This window comes from Meles meles, chromosome X, assembly GCF_922984935.1.
Source record: "Meles meles chromosome X, mMelMel3.1 paternal haplotype, whole genome shotgun sequence".
NCBI classification, from domain to species: Eukaryota; Metazoa; Chordata; class Mammalia; order Carnivora; family Mustelidae; genus Meles; species Meles meles.
In genome coordinates this window covers 61,161,631-61,183,054 of record NC_060087.1, presented here as the reverse complement: position 1 = coordinate 61,183,054, position 21,424 = coordinate 61,161,631, and the positions used below count along the sequence as shown (strand labels likewise).

The following is a 21,424-nucleotide window of genomic DNA, read 5'->3' as shown; positions in this document are numbered from 1 at the left end:
ACTGATCACCCAGGATAACAGGTTCCAGATTTTTATTAGAGGTACAATAATTGTCCCCTTTGATTCTTTCAGAAGTCAAGTGTGCTCAGGGCGTTACATGAAGGCAGCTCTGATTCCAAGGGTGCCAAGAAGGCTTCCTGACCCAAACATCTCTCCCATCTGTCGCCTGAAATTCCTTTAACAGGAAATGCACTTTTATTCTACAATGAGAGATAGGCCTTAAAATGGAATTTTGCCACAACCCCTCCTCCTAACCTTCACTCTGCCAGAGATGTATGCTTTCTTGATAGCAGATTTTGAAAGGGTTAGAGCACGAGCACTCTGAGCATTCAGAGGAGCAGGAACTGGGTTAGTGGAGCAGTAGAGGGAGGCACAGAAAAAAAAAACCACTCTTTGCCAACTAAGTGATTTTATAGAGGTTCAGCCCTGGTAACTATATCACTTAGTTCCAGTCATTCTGTTTTTGACTACTTGTAGCTTGTTGCTGGGAAGCAGAGTCTCTTACCCTTTTTCTACTATGACCTCTGACCCATCTGCCTACCTCAAAAGATAGAGTCAACATAGGAATGGCTTACTCATGTAAAAAACAGTCATGTAGTATATCTCCTATCTCCTTTTAATCCTTTATGTTCCATGAGCCCACTGATTTTCTGGCTTGCTCCTTACCTGTGATAAAATAAAAGATCTCTTATTCCTGGTTCACTTAAAAGATGCTCTAATTTTCATTTGCCACTCAATTTCTAGTTTGCTCCTGAACTGCCACTCCCTGTGGGATTCATGAGCCCTTTTGTCTTTCCTATCCTTTCTTCCCGTGTGGCTTTTTCCTCTGCCATAGCCTCCTTTGACTTTGCCAGCCAGTCTGACTTAATGATTTCATCTTAAGGTGGAGCACACCCTCTTTTTTTGAAGACCTTATTTATCTGAGAAAAAGAGAGAGGGAGGGGGTAGGGCACAGGTGGGAGGAGGGGCAGAAGGAGAGAGAAGCAAACTTCCTGCAGAGCAAGGAGCCCACCATGGGGGGTGGAGCTTGATCCCAGGACCCTGGGATCGTGACCTGAGCCTACGTTTAACCAAGTACCCCAGGCACACCCTCTTAATTTAAGAAAAAGGGAGAGGGGGCTTAGGGTTTCTTTTCTTTAATAGACTAGATAAGGAATCTACGTGGACATTTTCAGCACCAAAAGACCTTGAATTCCATCTTATGTAAAACATAATCTTAGTCAGAGATACCTAGGTCATTCAACACTCATTTGGAAGGGCAAGGGTCACTGATTCCCAAAATCTTCCCGTAATTTTCATGGGAGCTACTAGAGTTGGTATTATAAGTAGAACCCTATTTTAACTCACATAAAGGAATATTAACATCATTCTTGTAAGCATACCTCCTCCTTCAAATAGAAGCTGTGGGCCCAGTAGAGAGACAATGGTTATATTCTTGATTTACATGAAAGCCCCCTCCCCCTCCTTGGCCACATGTACACATACACAGAAAGTTTGATAGGAGTGGAAGGCTGATTTGCTAAAGGGAGGGTTTTGCTGATTTCCAAACTATGTCATCTGAAAGACGAAATACTGCTCTACCTATGTTTAACTTGTTCTGCTTTCTAACTGTATCTGAAGGCAATGTGAGATAGTCTTTTTTTTAAGATTTTATTTATTTATTTGACAGACAGGGATCACAAGTAGGCAGAGAGGCAGGCAGAGAGAGAGGAGGAAGCAGGCTCCCTGCTGAGCAGAGAGCCCAGTGTGTGGCTCCATCCCAGGACCCTGGGACCTTGACCTGAGCTGAAGGCAGAGGCTTTAACCCACTGAGCCACCCAGGCACCCCTGAGATGGTCTTAGTAATGTTGAAGCTATTACCCCAAACACTGCTTTGGTGATGTTGGGAGCATTTGTAGTTGAGGACTATGGGACAGAAGGTTACTGATGCATACTTCCTTGCTGTGGGTTCTAGAGAGGTTTTGATCTGAAACCTCAAATCTTGCAAAATGACCAAACTACTTGCTTACTGTGAACTATTATGACATATGTGTGGTTTGAAAAAGAAAGTTAGGGCCGTACTTAAGCTTCTTAGTTTTTATCCTACCTGTCATTTTCTAGCCCCAGTAGCCAGAAAACATCCTTTAATAAACATCCAATTAGCATATACCTCATAGGAAAGCTATATATCTGTACATATATAGATATACACGTATATGTGTATCTATGTGGTGTGTATGGATACAAAATATATTGAAGTGAACAGTTCCACATTTTGGAAAAAAACACCCTCACATTTTATTAAGAATATTCAACTGTTAACTTGGTAAGATAATTAAGTACAGCCACCACATAAATATTTCACCAAAAGGAAAACACACTGTTAAAGAAACTTCACAATGAATAAGACTAAGGAGAAGCTCTGTTAAACAGGACTTTTCACGAGAGCAGTCTTTATATCCACATATGCAAAACTTTGCTAGTGAGAGCTATCAACCCAACCAAGGAAATGATCTTATGCTGCTGAACTAAGGTTCCTAACAGTGGTTTCTTAAAGTAAATATCTATTTGTATTCAGTCCTTGGCCTGTCTACCTTGAGCCCTGTGGCTTACATTCTATAGCTCAAAACTGAAAGAAACCTTTCTTCCCTCTCAATGACCACTAACCTAAAGAAAAATGTCAAGATCCCAGAAGTGAAAAAAAAACTTATTATTTTTGCCTCCTTTCTTTTATGGGAGAAAAATTATACTACTCTGTTGTAAATAATTTTTTATAGCTCTTCAGCTGCTAAATGCAAATGTTAATTCTACTGTGCATGGGCCAACCAGCACAGACTACCCAGAAAGAACTTGTTCTCTAGGACAGCAACAAGCTCATTAAAGGAAGAGCTCATTTAAGCCTAAGTTTTTATTCCTTTGGGGAATTCCTTTTGTCCATCTATATGGAGCTCCAGTGCTATACAATAAGGAAGAGGAGACACCATGACTAATACTTAAGATAATGTCTCAGTAGTATAGGTTTATGGTGTGAGCCAAAATTCACCTCTCTTAAGCCACTCCAACCTCGCTACAAAAAGAACTGAGCAGCCCAACCTTATAAGATTTTTAAAACATTAACAAAAATAAAGTGGGGAGCTACCACGCAAATAGGGGATTTGTGTGACTTTAAGTATAGTAACACTGTTTTATTCATTCATTCAGCAAATATTTATTGAGCATCTGCTTTATGCCAGCACTGTATCTGGGTACTGACCGTGGTAAACAAGATGGATTAGGCTCGCACCCTGGAGCTTAGCTCCAAGGGAGCGCTTGCCTGTGTCAGGAATTGCACGGAACATTTATTTGATCCTTCTCATTTGATCCTTACGACAGCATATAATCTAGAGTGCCTACAAAGGTAGGTAATCTGATTCCCATTTTACAAATGAGAAAACTAGAGCTTAGAAAAATTGATTTGCTTCAGGTCATACAACTAGTAAGTGGTGAAGCCAGAGTTTAAATCCACATCTGTCTGCCTGTTAACCATCAGCTACCCTGTCCCCAAAGTGTCACCTAGAATTTTGAATTTTTTTCACAAGGAAAAAAATACCATCCCCAAGACTTCTTGGAAAATTTTATCTTGGGGGATTACAGAAAACCCCTTATAAAAGAAACCATTTAGGTTCATGAGTATGAGCCACATGATTTATAGTATACATAATTCATCGTGTTTATGTTTGTGAAAGTGTGACTTGGGGTTTGGGGGGAGGGGGAATAGAATCTCCTAATCCTGAGGAATTCATTTGTAATTTTATGGATAGAAAATAAGAATAACTATTGCCAGATTGTACTTCTTGTGTTAAAATTGCTAATTACTATTCCTAATTTAAATTCCTAAAGTTTGGAAATGTGGAGATTCTTTGAAAATAAAGATTCCTTTATTTTATTCCTTTATTTTCTCCATTGAAAATAAAGATTCCTTTATTTTCAATGGAGAAAATCCTGACTTTCTATTTTAGAAAGTAAATAGTATTACATGGCATTTCATGTGTGTTTTTTTAAATTGGTACTGCTAAAGATTTTTAACATGATGCATTTTTGCAACTGTAGGCCTAATTTATATCATCTCTTGATCCTGGCAGAAGGCTTCATCCATGCTATAAGCCGTTCATCCACTACCAATGGAATAAAATGAGAACCGAGGGACATCATGAAAGGACATTTAAGTGAAATGTTTCCATTCACTATTGACTTCTAATGTTAATATTTAAAGAAGAGATGTTTTAATGATGATAGGTTTTTCTTTCACTTTAATGATAAATCATCTAGAATTTATCTTCCACTTGGGACTCCAAACTCCTTATCATTCAATTTTACAATCAAGTAGATAGATCATTGGTGAAAGAGAACCCAACCAGTATAGCCTACTGCTCTGGGCTTGGTGATGTGCAAAAGCAATACAAGTACATGTTCACACATAAATATTTTTTTCACACATAAATATTTTAAGCATGACAAATATTTTGAAATTCTCTTTCAGTTGATGAGAAGGGACGAATCCTCTAGAAATTTGCATTTAAGAACAAATATCCAGATAACTGTACATTTTGATCACAATCTGAGAGTTGGTCAGAATTCTTTATATACTTTTTCTCCCCTTCTTCAGCTGGGTCATGGCTACACCACTGTGATCATGCCTAGCTCACTTGGCCCAGTGATAAAGGCAACAGAATCTGCTAATTCATTTTCTAAGCCTCACACTTTGAACTTAGCCTGCTATAAGATGTTTGTATTAAATGCTTTTGTTCTATTTGGTAAGCTTCTGTCCTGCCTCTACGTGGTATGGCAGATGCAAAATTGCCTATTGTTTCTGGAAGATGGATGACTCAGACACTAATTAAATTTGCTGTTAATGTTAGCCACAGGTGTAAATGAGGCCAAAATGGGCCATTCATTTATTGTTCCTAGTTTGATGTTTCTTTTTAAAATATTACATTCAAAAGATATTAACTGCCTATAAATATGGGATAATTTGGAGGGAGGATGCTGAGCTCAATTATCTAAATTGTCCTGTACCCTCTGTCAGTAAGCTCACCCTGCCTGTCCCCAGTACTTAGTTAGGGTTGCAGTGGAGAACTGTTTTTTTACCCCGATCTCTAATCCTTTGAGCTTCAAATTCAGGTGGTTAGGGACCCCTGGGTGGCTCAGTCGGTGAAGTGTCTTGCCTTTGGCTCAGGTCATGATCCCAGGGTCCTGGGATCAAGTCCCACCTTGGGCTCCTTACTCAGCAGGAAGCCTGCTTCTCCTTCTGCCTGCCTCCCCCCACCTCCACTTGTGCTCTCTCTCTGTCTCTCTGACAGATCAATAAATAAAATCTTTAAAAAATAAATAAAAATAGATAAATAAATAAATACATCCAGGTGGTCAGAGGGACAGTTCTTATATTCTTCTCCTCTCCCTCTTGGCCAGTGTCTTTCATGACCAGGAGTTCCTAAACTCCCAGGCCAAGTAAGCCCTGACACCTTGACAGCCCCCTCCTCCAGCAAACAGTCTTCCCAGGTGATATTTTTTTCATCTAAGTCAAGGAGGCCAATCTCCTGGAATTCTGTGGGTTTGTTCTGTCAGTCCAGTGTTCACTTTTTCTTCTCTCTTCTTAGTGCTGAATGATCCGTACCCCCTGGAGAAAGTGACCTGATTCTTCCAGAGCAGTTTAATAAGTTCTGACCCTAGAACATGCTCTGAAACTATCCAGAGACAGGAAGACCGTGCTCCTAAATGGAAGTCTTGAGAATTATACCTGTTCGTGCAGGGCTGCTATGAAAAGAATTCTAAATTTGATTAGATCTGTGCTTGACAGAACATTCTGACATCGAACTCATATTACTTCTCTCAGCTGCTATCCACCATGTACCCTCTACCCCCAGCCTAAGCCTCCCCACTCCAATGTTCTCTCTGTCCTTCAGTCTAGCAGAGCAAAACTACTTTACTTTAGGCTTTACTTTCACATGTTTTAACAGCGTCTGACTCTGCTGTGCCCCTGGCAGCTGCTGGCACTGATGAGCTGCCTCGATGTATCCTGTTGACATGGACCGTACAGAGGCTAAGTCAAGTCCGGTGTCCCCCCACCTGACAAAAAGGCCCAATGCTAAGTTGGGCTGAGCTCTGTTCTCTGTGCACTGCTACCCAACGCTATCAGGCAAGAGGCATACCCCATTGGACCAAAGAACAGATTCCTCAGAAAAAGCCATACTGAACAACCAGCCATTGAGTTAACAAGCGAAAGGGTACACATGTGTGCCAGGCACTAAAGGTAACGTGTTTGCCTAGAGACTATGTAGTGCAGCTGAGGAGTGAGCCTGAGGGCAAGGGGTTTATGTGTGGCCAGTCCAAGCAGACGAATCCTGAAGAGAAAGGTAAGGGATGTAGCAGTAGGGTGGTGTTGGGGGGGGGGCGGGGGAGGGAGCGGACATCTTAAATATATTAGTAATGAAAGTAGAAAAATATCTATCCCATTTAAATATAGGCATGCCCCCTGACTCAGCCTAATTAGAGGAAAGTCAGTCTGAATCATGGAATATTCTTAAATGCATTTTTATTACTTTCAAGCACTGGACATGCTAGTAATTCAAACTAGACTAACAGCATCATATAGCACCTCGGGGAAGGAGCTTTAAGAATCATTGGTAATTAGCATATCAATTATTTGTATGTAAGTGGATGTGCACAAAGTGCACAAAAAGTTTATTCTCTTAAGTAGGACAAACATTCCCCAGTGCAATCCTGTTTACACTATTAATTTGCTTAGCCAGCCATTTTTGTGCCAAGATAGATGTATGTAAGACATGCTTATTTCCTCAGGGAAGAATGAATCGCTTCCCTGTGTTTAGTCCAGTAACTAAGAAGCGGAGCGCCACTTGATTGGTTTGGGATTTCCAGGATATGGAGTTTTGAATTTGCATACAGACTAGAGAGATTTCATATGGAGAAGATCTGGCAGCCATTGCCAGAGACCCAGTTTCCCCATCTGGATCTCATTGAAGTGATCTGGATTTCATCAAGCAACAGGACACTGATCCTGAATGATCCACCAGACACTCTAACATAGGCATGTTTAAAATACATCCTGCCCCAGAAAAATAACTGTTAAAATATGATGAGTTGGAGTTATTCTGTGTGTAGTACTTAAAAGTAATAAAAACACATTTCTTTTTAAGTCCCACGAAAACCAGGCAATATCAAGTTAATGATGAAAATCAATCCCCAAACTCTTTCTTACACACCTCATTGTGTGACGGCATTGCAGAAATTTCCAATCATCTGGGAAATGATATTTTATTTTGATGAGCTGCACCAGGTGCTAACTATATGGCAGGATTTTGTCTTTGAATCGTAGGGAGGCCCTCCTTGGTAAAGAAGAGTGAGGGAAGAGCTAGGGGCATGTTTATTGTTAACAAATCATTATTTTCTACCTAAGTTTGAAAATCAGAGCAGTCGAATTGAAAACAATGTATCAGGTATGTAGGGAGGGTAGAAAATATGATTAGGAAATGAGAAACAGAGATACAGGCCTGTATTTCTACCCGTACATATTAAACTACACTCTAGGTAAATTGTAAAGTCGGCAAGGCTTAGAGGATAAAAACTAAGCACAGAGAGCACAAGCACCCACAGTAAATATACACACAAATGTTGCAACTACAGTTTGGAATGATTCCAGTTCTCTCCTTTCCCCCAAGGGCATCCCTATCCAGGGTCTGCAAAGGCCAAATAGCTGTTTGGCTTCCAATCTGATTTTTTGCCCAAGAAATCAGAGAAGTCGGTTTCAATTTTAATAATATATTCTCCCAACCTCTATCTAACAGAAAGGCATTTGTGTTCTTGCCCCTTCTTAAAGTGAATTTTGTGTTTGGTGAAAGGTAATAGATTGGCAGCGCTGGAAAAGGAATTACTGTATTCCCAGAACAGGTATAACCAGGCAGTGACACTACAAAATTGCTCTCTGCCTTTGGGGAACGTTAGAGTCCTGTTTGGGAAGTCACTGCTATGGTGTGCCGTGCTGAACTCAACAGTGTCTCAGTGGGCTGAGAGAATTAGCATAGCACTCAAAGGGCCTGATTTCAGGCCATTCATTTACCTATTCAACATCAAGGAGTGCTTATAACGGGTCTGGTGCTGGGAGAAGACTTTTGCAAATGTTCTATCCTTTAATCCTCAGAAAAACCCTGTGAGGGAGAAAATACTCTTCTGGTTCTACAGAAAAGGAAACTGAGGTTCAGAGAAGTGAAGTTATTTGTCCAAGTTGCTGGGGCAGACACTTTGATGCCAAGTGCAGTGTTCTCCCTGAACCTTTGCTGTGGAGGCCACATAGAGAATGGATGGGACATAGACCCAGATAATGTGACACAGAGTTGAATGCAGTCTGTGCTGTGTACGTAGTCCTGGTGGTGACAGAGCAGTGACAGGTCCTACCTGAGAGGAAAGAAAGAGCTGTTAGTCCAGGGGCACCTGGGTGACTCAGTCATTAATCCTCTGCCTTCAGCTCATGATCCCAGAGTCACAGGATGGAGCCCCGCATGGAGCTCCCTGCTCAGCAGGGAGTCTGCTTCTCCTTTCCCTCTGCCTGCCGCTCCCCCTGCTGTGCTCTCTCCCACGCTATGTCAGATAAATAAATAAAATCTTTTTTTTTTAAACAAAAAGAAAAGCTGTTAGCCCATCTAGCCTTAGGATTCATATTCTTTAGGTCTTCTTCCATTTTAGTTTTGTTTGAGTTTTTTCTTTGTTTATTTGTTCTAACTTAGCTCTCCAAACCAGCCTGCCTCTTCCTTACCCTACCCGCCGGCCAGTAATACTCTGCTTGCTGGGCCCTCTGGCCTTTCAGAATGAAAGGAGCCAAAGAGCACTGGGGTTGAGGGAAAAGAGCACTGGATTTGAATTAGAATTAGTATTCTAATTCTAACTCTGACGATTCACTCTCCACCACTGGTAAGGTCCTTTAATTCTGAATGACTCACTCTCTCCTGTGAGAATGAGAATGGTTTATTTCAAAGAGGTAAAGAGATTAAGTAATAATAAACTAAAAATAGTGCACAGCCCTTTCTGTTGCCAAGATGACATATAATTGATGAGTAGAATTACTTACTACAAGGCACATAGTAAAGAAAGAAATGCCAATTAGAATTCATGTTTCTGTATAATAGACTCAGCAGTGAGAGAAAAGATGCCCATGTAAAATGCTTAAGAAACTGCATCTTGAAAATTAAAACAGCCAAGGGGATATAAGGATTGATTGTTTGTTGGGGGTAGTAGTTAGGGGTTTCAGGGCTTGAGGATTGTTTTATTTTGTGGCTTTGGGTTTTTTTGTTTTGTTCTTTGTAGTGAAGATGTTAATGAAACCAGTACAGCTTATCTGATGCCAAAAACAGAAAGAGAAACTTATAGGAAATTAGATGTCTTCTGGATATGGCCAAGAGGCACGCATGGCCCCAAACAAAACGGCACATCATCTTCATTGCAGGGAGCTCCCCACCCCAATTCTCTGCATCCCTGAACCCTTTGTAAAAAATATTCAGGAATCACTGAGGCATTTACCATATGCCGCATCCCCTAGCAGGTTGAGTTTTTGCCGAATGAGTCAGCAGTACCTGAGTTGAGATAGGATTGAGAGAATTTAGAGAAACCATGCCTGTAAAAAGTTGAAGAGTTCCCATTTGGGACTTGATTAGTGATACTTTGGGTCCTTAACACAATCACCCTCTGAGTTCTATACAATGCAATTGGTTTAAAATTTATATTATAGAAAATGTGTCACTGCTGGCAATAACTTTGCTCAGGCTGATTTTGGGAGTGAACAGCATTAGTAACAAATATTTCTCTCTTCTCTCCCTCCCCATGCTACCCTTTTTGGTTTTTCGACTTTGAATTCCTCCTTTTTTAGTCTCTGTTGAGGATGTCTCTAGAGGATGCTGAGAGTGCTTGTTGGAATACATAAAGATGATAAGACTGGTCTAGGCTGGTTTGCAAGTTAGAAAGTCAGGAGCCTGCCCCCTCAGAAGTCTGGGTAGAATGACAAATTTGGGTTACCTGATCCTACCATCAGCACTGATTATGGGTAACTGTAACACTCTCTGGCATCCCATTGCCCTGAGTTGAATCTTTTAGGACTTTGGGTATTTAAAAACAAACAAACCAAACCAGGTCCTGCCCTTGGTATTTAGAGGTAAAGTGGCACAAGTGAATTAACACCATAGACACTGTGATCTACCCTGATGGAATAAGAGAAAGGGGGATAGCTCTACAGTTTGGTTCTCGGGCTTTCCCTTTTATGTGAAAACATCATTAATGCCATCATGCCTAGCTTTTATCCTCCTCAGGCAACCACAGCCTTCCTCAAATCAATGCCTGTAGAAACAACTGCCCCAGCTTCTCTTCCTCATTTGCATAGCCTTGTCTGAAATCCAGACTGCTGAATACTGAAGGATTAGGTTTCTCATCAAGAAACTGCTTTTCAAATGAATATCATGTGTGTTTTAGGGAAGTCACTAATGTAGTGTAATGAGATGCCTGTCCATCCTCCCCACCCCTACCCCAACCCACCTCCTTTCTGGGGAAGAGATTTTAGACTTTTCCAAAACCTAAAATTAATGATTTGCAGTGTAGCAAACAGTACAGTGGTTAGGGAAACTTTTCCAAAAGCAATCTAGAGTGATATTTTATTTATCTAGTCACTTAATGATTATTTACTGAATGCCTACTATGTATAAGATATTGATTCCACCTGCACAGAAGTTAATGGGAACTTTAACATAGATACATAAAGGAATATACATATGTATTTATAATCAAACAGCTAAATAGAATAAAATATAGAAAGTTATAAGAACCATAAAAAACAAAATGCTATTGGTACTCAAAGGGAGAAAATACTTCAGAAAAAGACTTAATTGAGGAGGTAACATCTGATCTGGGCTCTAAAGGGTAACTAATTGCTGTATCTTTACAAAGTGTGAATATGTATGTGTTTATGAAATCTGGGTCAAATTTAAATAGATTATAGGGAGGGAAGGATCTTCTGTACAGAGGATACAGAATGATCAAAGTCAGGAGAGGCTGAGCTATGTACAAAGAATATCAGTTTAGTTTGACTGGACTGTAAAATGCATGAGAGGGACAAGTTGCAAAGAAGATTGGAAAAGTGGGTGGGAATCACATCAGGCAAGAGCTGGAATTCTTAGCTATGAAACTTTATACCATATTCTGTAAGGATTGGGGGAGCTGCTGAAGATTTCAGAATGAGGGAATAATATAATCAGAGCTTGCTCAGCAAGATTAACACTCAAAAAGTAATAATGCTGTGGCTGCTACTGCTGAGATACAGAGTAATGTGTGTGAAGTGGCAGCACCAGCACCTGATAGTAAGTCATGGAAGCAGGTACACTGTAGTAGTAGCTTAGAGCATGGACTCTGGTGCCAGGATCCCTGGGTTCAAACCCCAGCTCTGCCACTTAATAGCTGTGTGTCTTGCACAAATTTTTTTTAACCCTTCTGTGCTGTCGCTTCCCTATCAGTAAAACAGAATTAATAAGGATACCTATCTAATAAATTGTTTAGAGAGTCAAATGAACTGATACATGTAAAGTACATAGAACAGTGCTGTGTTTTGAATAAAGTGTCCAATAAATGTTAGCTGCTACTACTATCAGTTTTTTATTCACAAGGGAGATGGGACTTGAGTCAGCCTTGAAAGAGTAAATATGATGTACATGTGTAGAAAGGTGACTTGCAAGCACAAGGAAGTTTATGACAAAAAGCATACTTTCTGGGCGAGGTGACCGAGGTGAACCATGGACAGTGTAGTTTGCCTACAGAATAATAGGGGTTAAGGGGTTATTAGAAAATAAAATGAAAAGGGAGGCTGGAATCAGATCATGAAGGACTTTGAAATTTAGGCTAAGAATTTTAAGCATTATCTAAAGACAATACAGGAACATTGAAGGATTTTGAGTAAGGAGGTGACTTGATCAAAACAATCCCTAAGGAAAATTAATCTGATGGTAGTTAGAGTGTGTGCATGATGGACTGGAGAGGCAAGAGACTTGAGACAGGAAAGTTAATTAGGAAGCTATTGATGTAATCCACAGAGGAGGTCTTAAGGGCCAGTACTGCTGTGGGAGTGGAGAGAAAGGAATGGGAGAAAGATTGGTGCAAGACTGGTAACTGAAGAGGAGCAGAGAAAGGGAGGAATCACAAAGAGCCTCAGAGTTTTGAACATGGGTGACTGAAAGGATGGGCTGTCAATAGCAGAGACAAGGAATAGAGAAGGAGGTAAGATGACAGGTTCAGCACAGTCAAAATGGAGCTGTAAATCACAGCTGACATTGTAGAAATTGCCAAGCTGATCCTAAAATTTATATGAAAATTCAACCCAGAATGTTACAAGAATCTTAAAAAGGAAGGACAAAGTTGGAAGACTTACACTTCCCAACTTCAAAACTTACTAAAAACCTACTGTAATCAAGACAGTGTGGTGCTGCCATGAGTTGGACATATAGAGCAACGGAATGTAGTTCAGAGTCAAGAAGTCTGTGGAGTCAATGTTACCCATTTGGATTTTACCCAAAGAGTGCCAAGACAATCACCTGGGGACGAATAGTCTTTTCAATAAATAGTGCTGGGTCTACTGGATATCACCATCCAAAAGGATGAATCTAGACCTTTACCTCACACCATATACAAAACTTATGTCCGAATAGTCTAAATGACAGAAATAAAACTACAAAATTCTTAGAAGACATAGATGTAAATATTCATGACCTTGAATTAGAAAATGTTCTCTTAATAGAATACCCCAAACCACAAGTAGCCAAAGAAAAAAATAGATAAACTGGATTTCATCAAAATAAGAAAACTTTCATGCTTCAAAGGATACTATCAAGAAAATTAAAGACAACCCACAGAATGGGAGAAAAATATACAAATCATGTATCTGATAAGAGACTTGTATTTAGAATATAAAAATACTTACAACTCAGTATGAAAAAGGTAAATGTCCCAATTTAAAAGTGAGCAAAGGACTTGCATAGGCATTGCTCTAAAAAGATAATACAAATGGCCAAAAAGAACATGGAAAGATACTCAACATCGTTAGTCACTAGAGAAATACAAATCAAAACCACCATGAGATACTACTTTACATCCACTGAGTTGGCTACAGTCAAACAAAAGAGAAAACAACAAGTATTGGTAAAAGATGTGGAAGAATTAGAACCCTCATATATTCTGTGTTGCTGTTGTGAATGTAAACTGGTGCCACCACTGTGGAAAACAAATTTCCTATAAAGGAGGCAAACTACACTGTTCATGGTTTGCCTCAGTCACTTCACCCAGAAAGTCTGCTCTTTGTCATAAACTTCCATTGCCTGCAAGTCACCTTTCTACACCTGGAGTTACCACATGACCCAGAAATTCTACTCCTAGGTATGGAACCAAGAAAAATGAAAACCTGTCTACACAAAAACTTCTACACAAATGCCCACAGTAGCATTTTTCATATTAGCCAAAAAGTAGAATTAACCCAGATACCCATCAACTGATGAATGGATAAAGAAAATTTGGTATGTGCAGATAAGGGAATATAATTTGGTTGTAAAAAGGAATAATGTACTGATACATGCTACAATACAGATGAACTGTGAACATAATATACCAGATGAAAGAAGCCAGTTACAAACCACATATAATTCCATTTATATGAATGGTCAAAATCAGACAAATCTATAGAGACAGAAAGTGAATTAGTGGTTGCCAGGGCCTGGGGATTGAAGAATGGTAGAAATGGGTAGTAACAGCTCATGAGTACAGAGTTTCTTTGGGGGATGATGGAAATGTTCTGAAATTCATTGTGGTAATGGTTGTACAACTCCGTAAATATACTAAAAGCTGCCTAATTGTACACTTTAAATAAGAGAATCGTATGTTACATGAGTATCAGTAAAGTTGCTTTTTTAAAAGGTTTAAAAAATATTTTTTAAGGAGCTGTAGTTAGCCACTGATGACCAACTGCAGATTTTTGAGTAGTATCAACTGTCAGTTGCTTCTGAGAAGTTAAAAAATATAACAGAGAAGAGGTTTTGGATATCATAACCCAGAGGTCTCTTTCCCTTCAAGAAAGAAATTGAGAGCAGTAAGATCAGAAACTAGATTGCAAGAAGGATGTATAGGTGGCCTGTAAGTGGGTAACTTTGGCAGTGCTGAGAAGGGGAGGAGGAAGTAGACAAGTTGTAACCTAAACGAACAGAATTAGTGGGAAGACAGAGGCTAAAGATGTAAGAAAGAGCTCATTGGTGATACATGGCCATTAGAGCAAGAAGGCAGAAGATCTAGTGCCTAGGTGGTGAAATTATCCTCAAGGAAAAGGGGGAATATGAGGGAAGACATTGTCAGGTAAAGAAAAGAGGTAGAGGAAGGCATTTATTCCACATAACTTCAACCAGCTCAGTCAAGTATGAGGCAAAGTTTAATCCAGAAAGATACACATCGAACTTTGTCTCATACTTGACTGAGCTGGTTGAAGCTGTGTGTAATGAATCAACAGTAACCTCTGGAGAGGGAGTGGGGATGGAGAGAGATTTTTCACTTTTATTTGATAGACTTTGGGTTTTGTTTTTTTTTTAAGATTTTATTTATTTATTTGAGAGAGAGCACAAGCAGGAGGAGGGGCAGAGGGAGAGGGAGAAGCAGGCCCCCTGCTCAGCAGGGAGCCCCATGCGGTACTGGAGCCTGATGCCAGACTTCATCCCAAGACCCCAGGACCATGACCAGAGCCAAAGGCAGACACTCAACCGACTGAGCCACGCAGGCACCCCTTTGATAGACTTACATATTTATTTGATTTTTTTTTTTAGCGTCAAGAATGTACACTCAGAGTGGCTTAGTCAGTTAAGTGTCTGCCTTCGGCTCTGGTCATGGTCCCCGGGGTCCTGGGACTGAGTCCCGGTTCAGGCTCCCTATTTGGCAGAGAGCCTACTGCTCCCTCTGCTGCTGCTCTCCTTGCTTGTGTGCTCGCTTGCTCTCGCTCTCTCTCTCTCTGACAAATAAATAAAATATTGTTTTAAAGAATGTACACTCATTGGATTTGTATTTTTTTAAATTAGACTAGATGATGCAAGAAATGTAATTGTTTACCAACAAGAGGTGAAGCAAATGATTGCCAAGCTGCACAGAGGGAGTGGCACATATCGATCACTCAATAAATGTTTATGGAATTTGTTGAATTGGAGTCATAAGCATAGACTATGTAGGAAGCAATTGGCTTGAGTTCTCAGTTTTCTCCAGCAGAACAGAGAAGAAAATTCTGACAGAGTGGTTTATCCAAGGGCTTAATTGACAAGGCAAAAACGACAAAGGTGTAAGGGAATTAAGTATGCTAATAAGAGTTTTTGAAATGACTAATCGTATTCTGCAAAATGAGTAGTGAAGCAAATGAGGTCAAAAGATAAACTGGTAGACTTTGAAAATAGAAAGACAAGGAAACGGCAGTTAAAATGAGAATAAAGAACAAGTTCAATGGGAAGATAGAAAATTGTACACAGAAAAAGCAGTTCAGAGTTCAGGGTGTTAGAAGTAGAGCATTTCCAAGCACTTCTTCACCAGGCCCTAAAGCATGGCTATGCCAGGAGGTAACTAAAATGGAGTGCAGGTGGACATCTCTTTGGTCCAAAAGGTGAAGAAACTGTGATTTCAGAGAATTAGAAGGGTCACAGGGGGAAGAGTCAGGTCTCTTTTGTTCAGTACAGTAAACCCATTGCCCAACATAGTGCCTCATATACAGTAGGCATTTAGTTAAGATTTGTTTGAATGAGTGGATGGGTATTATGGCACTTGTCACAGTTATTTGTTTTCCTATCTTTCTTCCCTACTGTGCAACATGCTCCTTGAGTCTTACTTATTTCTGTATCTCTAGTGCCCAGCATGGGTGAGAACAGGTGCTTGAATCAAGATGTGAGTAAGCTGGGGCGCCTGGGTGGCTCAGTGGGTTAAGCCTCTGCCTTCAGCTCAGGTCATGATCTCAGGGTCCTGGGATGGAGCCCCACATCAGGCTCTCTGCTCAGCGGAGTGCCTGCTTCCTCCTCTCTCTCTGCCTGCCTCTCTGCCTACCTATGATCTCTCTCTGTCAAATAAATAAAAAATTTTTAAAAATTAAAAAAAAATTTAAGATGTGAGTAAGCAAGTGAATAGTGAATGGCAAAGACAAATGACGGGGAAGGGGAGAGACAGAAAAACTTCCAGGTGCTTAAGTCCTTAAGGGAGGTGAAAGAGTACCTTGTAGTAGGTCTGTAGCTAAGACCTTTGCTAGTATTTGAGTGGTATAAGCAAATGACATTGACTCAAAGGAGATGAGATTGATGAGAGGAAGGAACACCGGATTTGGAAGTTGCACTAGGAAAAGGAATATTTTGATTTCGCTTTCCCCGTCCTGTGAATTCTGGAGGAATCGGCACAGTGTGTTTTCTACTCTGACCACCCCAACCCCCACCCAGTCTGTCACCTAGCCCTCTAACTTTTTTTCCCCAAGTGTATCTTACCTTGCTTCCTGATGCTCTTGTGCTTAGAATTCTTCAGTACCCTTTTTGCCAACCGCTCTGCCTCCAGACTTTTCTCTCCTTGGCCTTCCCCGCAACAGCAAAAATCAGAGTTCCTAAGCATTGTTTTTCAGCAACATTGGTCCTTATGCTTCTCCAGTGACTCCCGTTTGACTGTCAAACTAAAGGAAAACTTTCGGTCTTTAATTTAAGAGTGTCCATGTAGCCCTCACATGGAAGCTGTCCTCACTTGCAGTGGTCTTGATATTTACGCTGTGTACGGAATACCTTACCATTGCCAAAGCTTCCAATTACCCTTTTCTCTAGCCATCCAGAGCCCTCTTCATCAGAAATCCGTGGGGACTCATTTTCTCTCCCTGGCTATCATTCAGACAGCTATCCCAGAAGCACCTGCCTTCCTATATCCTTTCCTCTCTCCCTGTACAAAACGGTTGTGAATGTTATATGTAGATGCTTTTCTTGTGTGTCAGTATGTGCTGCCCTATCAATTCTACCCTGGAAGTATGTCCCAAATCCATCTTTTCTTCCCTTTCCTTGCTGCCACTGGCCTGGATGGGTGCAAATGGCCCCTGATAACCTTTAGTATATCCTATGCTATAGCTAGAGTAGCTTTTCAAAATGTAAATCTGATCATTCCCCCAACACACGTACATGAATGGAAACACACAGACACACACAATGTTTGAGATGGTCCATACTCTTGAAGTAAAAGTCCCCACTTGTTAGCCTGCCTGGCATATCTGGCCCTGAGTACCCTAACCCACGTTTATTTCACTAGCCTCCCTCCCACTACTGGCTGTTTCAAGCCATCATGCTCTTGTGTGTGCAGTTCCTTCTCTGAACCTCATCTCCTACCAATAACCCTCACAACCATTCCTGTTGCCAACTCCACTGTCTTCACCCCACATGCCTGTAAACTTTTCCTAATCTTTCTTCTTAATTTTTTTTTATTTTGACATAATTATAGACCCAAGAGAGGTTGCAATGAAATATACAAGGAAGTCCCATGCACCCTTCTTCCCGCCTCCTCTAATCTTGACATCCTGCACAATTATAATTCAACATCAAAATCAAGAAGTTGGCATTGGTACAATTCACAGAGCTTAGTTTTCACCAATTATGCATGCACTCGTGTGTATGGGGGGGGGGGCTGTGGCTCTATGAGATTTTTATCACATGCGTAGCTTTTCATAACCACAACCATCACCACAAGGCTGTCTCATACTACTATTTTATAGCCATCCCTAACTACTGGAAACCTCCAATCTGTTCCCCACCCCTCAAATTGTTATTTAACAAATGGTATATAATGGAATCATGCAGTATAGATTCTGAATTGGCCTCATTCACCCAGCATAATTCCTTTGAAAGCCATCCAAGTTTTGTTTTGTTTTTTTGCATTTATCGATAGTTTGTTTCTTTTTATTAATAAACACTATTCCAGTGGTGTGGACGTACCACAGTTTGTTTAACCATTCACTTATTGAAGTACATCTGAGTGGTTTCCATTTTGGATCATTACAAATAAAGCTGCTATGAATATTTGTGTACAAGTTCATATACGAAAATAAGTCTTAATTTCTCTGGTATAAATTCCCAAGACTGGGAATTGCTGGGTCATATGGTATATCTATTTTTAATTTTGATGGGAACTGCCAAACTATTTTCCGAAGTAGCTATACCATTTTACATTCCCACCCACAGGCTATGTGCAGTGTAGTTTCTCCACATCCTCACCAGCAACTGAAGCTTTTTTTTTTTTCATTTCAGCCATTTCAATAGGTGGTTCACTGTAGTTCTCATCTTTTAGGACTTAAGTCAAAAGTTACTTCTGTAGAGCCTTTTCTGACATCTTCTAGAAAAGTCAATTACTCCCTTCTCTGTGTACCATCTCTAATACTTCATTTATTGTATTTTAATTACCAATTAACATAGTATGAACCTTCCCCTGTGATCTGAGCCACATGAAGATAAGAGCTATGTCATATTCATCTTTGTTCCTGCAGCATATTCCTGGTACAGTTACATGCTGGACACACAGAGGGCAGTCAGTAAATATGTGCTAAATGAGAGAAAGAATGAAAGAAGAATCATTAGTCTTTCTTGCCTCCACCTTCTTCCTCTTCAGTTATAAACCTTTTCGAAACAGATCATGCCTTCCTCTGTGTCTCCTGATAGCAGCTAATAGGGTGCCCTATACATGTAGATGCTCAATAAATGTTAGCTGAATATTCAGGTGGCTTAGTTTCCTGCTGTACCAGGAGATAGGCACATGAAAGAGAGAATAGGCTTGAGTATTTCTCTATTAAGGATCATATGCCATAAGTTTTATAATATTCTTATAACCTCCACAATCACACAATATTTGTCTGCATAGATGAGAAATCAAAACAGAACAGTCTTTTGAGTCAAGGAATGCCTCTGCAGCTGAGCACTTTTCAATTGTTTCAATAACCTGGTTACCTGTGAATTTGGGAGGATGACATTTTATATCCCTTGAATTCTTCTTGCAGTTTCAGAAGGATCTGGAATTTTTCTGTTTTTGCTGCACTGGTATAATTTGACGTGTTGATTATGAAGGGTCATTAACCCCAACATTTTTTATCACTTTCTGACTCTGCATTTTCTCAACTCTGAAGTATGTTAATTTACACTTGTTTATGTGTCTCTGTAAGAGTTCCTCAGGCCCATGAGGACTGGTATATGTTTTGTCGGGAAACTAGATTGTAAGCCCCTTGAGAGCAGGGACCTTATGACTCCTTACAATGTATTCTGGACAGTGTCAGTGTTCAGTTAATGATAATACTAGAAGCCTGAATAAGGTCATCTGTCACACTGACAACTTTTTTTTCATCTATGATGCTTCTTGATCTAATAGCACTGTATGATTCTACCCCCACATTATCCTCATTATTGCTCACTACAACTTATTCTTTAGGGTGCTTTCAGATTTATAATTTTGGATCAGTGGTTATCATTTCCTGCTCAATAAGACTCTGGTTACATATGATTTAGGGAGGGCTATATTTCATAAACCAGAAATCCTTTAGCATAATAGAAAGGAAGCTGATAACATCTATGCTTTCAAAGCCATGTTAATTCTCTTCAGCAGTTTCCATTGATAACTAGATAACAAACTCCAAGTATGTTGACAATCTTAAATTATCAGAACTGTTCAGTGTATGTGTCTTATTTTCCCAGATTGTAAAATGGAGTAAATATGTATACTCTGTCCTATGGCTGTTGAAGTTAAGTGAATGTGAATATTTAAGGGAAGTTTGTGTTCCGAAACATTAAGGGTAAACTTGGTTCTTGGTAAGGTGAAAGTGGGGGGGATGTTTTTTGTAAATTGGGTTTTTAAAGGCATAATTTACATACAGTCTGATTCACCATTTTTAGATGGAAAGTTTGATGAGTTGACGAGTTGGATCTTTTTTTCCTTCACTGTTTGCTGACTCAACTATATCTCCAGCTGCCCCCGCCCCAACCACCAGCAAACTGACCTATCTTTTTCTGACATTTTCTATCCTTTCTCTTTTCTACAGTGTACTAAAGGAGGTCTACATAGCCTTTAATCCCAAAGCAGTGGTCTTACAGCTGGGAGCTGATACAATTGCTGGGGATCCCATGTGCTCCTTTAACATGACTCCAGTGGGAATTGGCAGATGTCTTAAGTACATCCTTCAGTGGCAGTTGGCAACACTCGTTTTGGGAGGAGGTGAGTACAAAGGGAGGTCACCAGGAGAATTTGCTGACCTTCTTCCACATTTTGTCCATTGACACCGAGGAAAACTTGGCTTTCTTAGATTGGATAATACCAACCTGCCTGTGATCCAGAAGCCTGAGTCAGAGAACTCTGCCCCCTTCACGATTCAGCATAAGGAAGTACTGTGACACACTTCTCCTCAGCTTGGCATGTGTATTGACTCCTTGGCACTCTGAAGTCTAAGTTTTACTTCCTGAAGCAAAGGTCCTTTTATTAAAGGTGCCATCAGATCTTATTAAGAATAGCGGATATTAACCTCAGTGGACTTTAATCCATCTTCTCTCAATATATTTTTGACTCTCAGTTCTAGTAATCATCCTTTGGAAACATACCACTAAAATTCTCTACTCATATATAAGTAGTGAACATATGAACTAATTAAATATCTAAGCTGAATTCAAGAATGACTTCTCCCCCCGACCCCGCCTCTGGCCCCCAACAAAAGAAGCATGGATTTGTTACAATAAAGCAGAACTGAGAGACCTAGAGTCTCTTGGGCATCCTTGCCTTCAGTGTGTACTTACATTTTGTACTACTTAATCAACAGAAAGCTGGGTCTATTCAATAGAAGCATTTACACATTTGTGAAAGGTACTTTTTGCAACCTCAACTACCTTTGAAAATGCCTTGCTAAGAATCTTCTATCTATCTGGCACAATCTTTATTTCATTGGGTGAATGGATTGGTGTGTTAAAATAACATGGTCAAGCAGGTTGAGCCTAAAGTGCATGTATTATAGAATAGCTAATAGTTTGTTGTTTTGTCAACCTGTTGTAAAAACCAAATTAGAGGAGGCTGTGGGAAGGCCTTATGAAAATGAGTGAGCATTCAACACAAATACACAAGCCTGGTCCTTTGGCAGCCTCAAATCCTAGAGGGATCAAAATTACAGGTGCTTACAAGAGGCAACCTCTTATGAAAAGCTGGCAAGACATCTATTAACTTCAACTCAGGGAAAAGATGAAATTGATAAGTATTGTATGACGTATTACTTTCCTTGACAGTACTAAGGGTGCTGGTGATGATACAGGTACAGCTAGGGGGAGGAAAAAAGCCCTTTCCACAACATACATCTGTGCAAATTCAACTTTTGTTTGTGGCT

The 21,424-nt window shown here is 40.1% G+C and overlaps 1 protein-coding gene across 7 annotated transcripts in view; it reads left to right on the top strand.

Annotated features, from left to right (window-relative positions):
• HDAC8 (histone deacetylase 8) overlaps window positions 1-21,424 on the top strand; it is a 221,803-nt gene that overhangs the window by 70,282 nt on the left and 130,097 nt on the right. For all 7 annotated transcript variants that reach the window (XM_045995577.1, XM_045995581.1, XM_045995574.1 and 4 more), the window contains one exon: window positions 20,102-20,274. In XM_045995577.1, the coding sequence (XP_045851533.1) occupies window positions 20,102-20,274 (173 nt within the window). The remainder of the gene's footprint in view (window positions 1-20,101; window positions 20,275-21,424) is intronic.